The sequence below is a fragment of the Myxocyprinus asiaticus genome, chromosome 1 (assembly GCF_019703515.2).
Source record: "Myxocyprinus asiaticus isolate MX2 ecotype Aquarium Trade chromosome 1, UBuf_Myxa_2, whole genome shotgun sequence".
In the NCBI taxonomy this organism is placed as follows: Eukaryota; Metazoa; Chordata; class Actinopteri; order Cypriniformes; family Catostomidae; genus Myxocyprinus; species Myxocyprinus asiaticus.
Window position 1 is genome coordinate 22385806 of NC_059344.1, and position 5064 is coordinate 22390869.

Here is a 5064-nt window from a genome sequence, read left to right on the forward strand (position 1 = left end):
AAAATATTTAATAATTAGATATTTCCCCTCTTTAATTGTTTTACTTCAATTAAAGGTTAGATTTTTGTGAATTTTTTTAATGAAAGATCAAAAGGATAAACAATGCAGATTTCTTTTTACAGCCTTCTTTGATCATATTATCTAAGGGGGCCAATATTTTTGAATCTGAAATATTTCTTAATGTTAAAGGAATATTCTGGGTTCAATTCAAGTTAAGCTCAATCGACAGCATTTGTGGCATAATGTTGTTCGCCACAAAAAAATAATTTTGACATCCCTTCTATGCTTTAAAAAGCTAAAATTGAGGTTCCAGTACAGCACTTACAATGGGGCCAATTGTTGATTGGATTAAAAGGCAGAAATGTGAAGCTTACACATTTTTAAAAGCACTTAAATTAATTCTACTGTTAAAACTTGTGCATTGTTTGAGCTGTGAAGTTGTTTAAATAGTAATTTTTACATTCGTTTTAAGGTTAACCATGTTGCGTCATCATGGTTAACAAATTTGTAGAATTGGCTTTAACTTTACACAGATAAGTTCAGTAAGCGATTTTATCACACTAAAATCAAGTTAACATTCATATTGTTTACACCTTGTGGCTATACTTTTGTAACAGTGAGTATTTTAACTTTTATGGATTGTCCTCATTCATTTCCATTGTAAGTGCCTCAATGTAACCCAGATTTTCGCTTTTTTTTTTTTTTTTTTTTTTAAAGAAAAGGAGGGACAAGTGGAAATGAATTGTGGTTATCAACATTTTGCCACAAACGGCATCAATTGAGCTAAACTTGTATTGAACCTGGTATATTCCTTTAAACATATTTGATGTACCCCACCATATTTTCTAGACAATATCTATGTAGCTAGTTGGCATTTATGGCAATAATACCTGGATATTAAGGACCCTCCTCAACATTTTCATGAAAACACTCGATATGTCCATTTACGCAAAAGTTTTAATAACTAAGGCAAGACAGAAAAGATGATCAAGGCAACTTATATTATTTCAAGTGATAAAATAAAGAGATTGAAACATAAATATTAAAAGAAACACTTTGGACACACCATGTTAAATAAAACATCACCTCTATAGTCATTTGCTGCATATTCAAAATAAAAGTAAGCTGTTATCTACCAGTATAATCCATAAAACATTATCACCATCAAAATAATTTTGTGTTCCAAATGTAAATATCCTCTGTGGCAATGGCAAACTGGGGTTATGACATCAGAGGTAAACTGAGGCTCGATAACACTCAAATATTTTTTAACTGAAATGTTCTTCCATAGCATCCATTTATACTATAAGGAATAGAGTTATGTGCTCTATTCAGTCTGCATTAGCACATGCAGCTGCTGTCGAACAACAGTAGTATTGAAGGAGGACAAGAAGCGAGGTAATGGACCTCTGAGAAGTTCTTCCAAAGGTACAAACTGCAGGAGCTGCCTCCCCTGTTCAAGTTTAATTCTCTTCATCTTCTCCATCACGTCCTGAAGGATGTCCAGAAGCTGGGGTAGGGCTGAAGGCCGAGAGAATCCCATACACAGAAGTGCAGCAGGGGGCCAACCAGATGAGCAACGGAATGTGATGTAATGGAAGCACAGGTGGAGTGTGAAAACCAGGCCAGCAGTGAAGCGCGTTAAGGCGGAACATAAAGGAATCACCAGGGCTGAACCATGATGCTGCTTCTGCAGAGCACAAAGCAAACTGTTCAGAAGCTCAAGTTGACAGTCTGGTTGTCCATCGTGCAATGTGGAGTCTTGCACTTCACAATATGAGGGTCCTTGCAAGAATTCTGGCTGAATCGTTACTCTTACAAGTGTGATGTCACACCAAGACCGGCTTCCCAGCACCAAACATGATGTGACATCAGGATGGCTGCATATCTCAGATAAGATGTCTACAGGGGAGTATGTGCTGCAGGACCTACATGCTGGCACAGCTGCTTTTCCCTTCGGGTTCTTCTCTAGGGCTTCATTCAGGAAGTCTAGCAATTCTTGATCACAGAAGGTGGAACTACACACTTTTGGCAAGGCAGCTCCTTCGAGGACAAACCAGGCTCCCAAATCACACTCATTCAATGGGCCACTAAGTACAATCTCACATCCTTCTGTCCCCACAAGATGCCCCTCTATAAACGCCCCATAAGTTCCTTGGGCAAGTCGCTGCTTCCATCCCTGAAGCTGCATCTCCTTGCGCTGATTGAAAGAGCCCATTTGCTTTCGCTCATACGGCTTTACCCATCCGGCCACCCCACCGCGGCAAACCCAGTTCTTTCGAGGAAGAAATTGGACATTGAAGCGTTTCGTATAAAACTCGGCAGCACACACCCTGAGCTGGTCCAATTGCCTGCGCTGTTCTACACTCATACATGCAAAAAGCCTGAGATTCTCCTGAATTGTGTGAACTTGCAATGCATGGAAAAAACTGCATATTTCTTCATGTTGACTGAGAAATGAGTGTGGAATGCAGCGATGTGTAAAGAGCGCTGTTGTGGATGCCAAGTCTGGTCCATAATTACGGATTAACTTTGAGAGCAATGGCCGTATTGATTCTTTGGCCTGATAGTCCAAACACACAACATAAAGTTCTGAATTTCCAGATTTGCTGGTGCCTGGCTTGAAGACATTCACGGAACGGAAGCAGCAAGCAAGGAGATAGAGTAGACAGACTGATGAGTGTTCAAATAGCGTGAACATCTTCAGAACAAATGAGCCGCCGGTCCCCAACAGCAGCAGTGCACAAACTGCTTCACAATATTGTAGCGGAGCAACTAAGCTCTCCTGCTCCCCTGGGTCACCCTGACAGTCAAAGCTTCCATCTGCCGTAACCAAATCTACACTGCGCATGTTACTGACAAATCTCGGTAGCTCCAGCAGATGCTTCTGAAGCATTATGTCACCTGTGTTGTCAGATCCAAAGAACCACCAAGGCAGAGTGTGTACAATTAATCTGTCATCCGTTATAGTGCAACCACGTCCGTTGGCTTCGTAGTATGGATTTAGTGTGTTTGCAATCCAGTTCCAGTCACAGTGCAAGCCGCTCGTCTTAAGGAAGTGATTCAGAGCTGATATGAAGGCTCCAGGAGCTTCACAGAGGTGTATGGAGTTCAACTCACCACTCATTAATGCACTGTCAGGTAAAAGTTTAAAAGAGCCTAAGATCTCGTAGAACTTGGCCCAAGCCTGTGTGCAGAGTTCTGCATTGGCAGTGGAGCGAAGATGGGCTGTAATGGTACCTGCTCGGTTGGTGGAACAAGTATGCTGGTGCCATATCGAGAGGTCTTTATCACTGAGTTGATTCTTCACCTCATTAAGTGATTGTTTCAGAGCTTGCAAACGTGGGTGACTTACAGGAGGATCACAGAGCACCACATTTGGGTCTGGCAAGGTCCACTGTCCTCCAGAGGGGGGAACATACCCTCTAACCTTGCTGAAGAGTTGGTGCACCTCTGCAAGTATCTCCTCATCAGAAGTTTCAGGGGCTTCTGCCTTCTCTGGTGGCAATCTTTTTCTCACTCCCTGGCCCCTCTTCATGATTTGAATATTTGTTGAACGACATAAATCAATCACAAAACTGTAGAAGAAAAAAGACTATCATGAGCACTATGACAGGGCAGAATATGTGCTAATTTTATAAAATACAACTGAGATGTCTGCTGAAACATTTCCAGTGGTTTTCTACCGATACTTCTTAATGCATAATTGCATTAAAATGACTGGCTTAGCAAGTCTTACACATGCTATTCTGCGTGCATGATAGTGTCATATTATTTATTTATAAAGTGCACGCGTCGATGCAAATCTTGCAGGCAACGGCACAAAGTGCATGCACACAGTCACAGTGACTTTAGGGTCACTGATTTATTATTATGTCGTTTTATACCATGTAATATCGTTAAAAAAAACAAACAAACAAAAAACATTTAGATTATGACGGTTCACCTTTATTCCATTGACGCACCACTTGCATTAACTTTAACACGTTGCACGTGACGTTATAATTTGTCCCTTGTCATTATCTGCCTTGGACAAATCAGAGAAAACGCTTAACGAAACATTTATAAAACAGGTGTGTTTATTCTGAGAAACTTCTCCCTGCTGTTGCAAATGTCTCTTACATTCTGGCTAGTTAGCAAAATAGCTAACAGGCTACGATATCTTAGACATGACAATAAAAGCACCGGTCAAATATTATGCTGCTTTTATGGAATGAATATTTGTATTATGAGCCGCATTTTCCATTCATCAACTGAATGCACACGGGAGACACTCAGCAAGAGCTGAAAGAGAAACGCTGTAGTTGCTACTGGAGTGGCTAGTTTGGGGAAGGCTTGCAGGAAAATACGATGTCAATTACGGCCTGTTAAATGTAACTATATCTCCAGGGGGAAATGCTCTGTATGGGGTTCCGATGTTGCATTAACGTTTTTACAAGCACTTCGCTCTCAAAATACCAATAGAATGAGATCTGTTTGTGCTTACCGACCTCAGCAAAGATTCTCGCTTCCTCACGCACGACTGTGTGAGTGTGCTGCATCACTCACTTATGTTGTGACAGGAGGAGGAGTGACTTGCAGCAAATTATATTGAAATGAATGTGTTTTTGATTGATTGGTTTAATTTATTTGTTTATTTTAGAAATTATCATCAGCTGTTCGGACATGTCATGTACCCTTTTCATTATCTCTCTCTCTCACACACATTGTGTGTGTGTGTGTCTGTGTGTGTGAGAGAGAGAGTGTGTGACAAAAATAACAACGATAACATCTCACTGACCTCATTTAGCTGTCAACTTTTCTACTAAACATATTTGCTCTTAGTGTATAGCACTGGAGCCACAGCACTAATAAGAGATACTGTACATTTGTAGGAATGAGTGTTTAATTGTGTAGTGTAAAGTTTAGTATATGCATGGCATGATTTTAATTATAGTGATCCAGTTTGGATCTTCAGATGTTTCTTTCTTAACTACAAGTTCTTTGTATAGTTGTAAATCATAACCTAAATCAAAAGACTACAGTCTATTATTGTGTACAGAAAACAACAAGTCCATCTCAAGC

The 5064-nt window shown here is 40.2% G+C and overlaps 1 protein-coding gene across 2 annotated transcripts; it reads right to left on the reverse strand.

The window, feature by feature from the left end:
* Nucleotides 1–982: 982 nt before the first annotated feature.
* On the reverse strand, nt 983–4553 carry LOC127448471 (cap-specific mRNA (nucleoside-2'-O-)-methyltransferase 2-like). Of its 2 annotated transcripts, none has more exons than XM_051711058.1 (2): nt 4491–4553; nt 983–3578 (listed from the first exon to the last, which is right to left on the reverse strand). In XM_051711058.1, exon 2 carries the CDS (start codon nt 3536–3538, stop codon nt 1328–1330), a length of 2211 nt encoding a protein of 736 aa, XP_051567018.1. In that variant the 5' UTR covers nt 3539–3578; nt 4491–4553; the 3' UTR covers nt 983–1327. The 2 variants fall into 2 exon arrangements, with proteins under 2 accessions (XP_051567018.1, XP_051567103.1); XM_051711143.1 differs by having other exon boundaries at nt 4487–4550.
* Between the last annotated feature and the right edge of the window lie 511 nt (nt 4554–5064).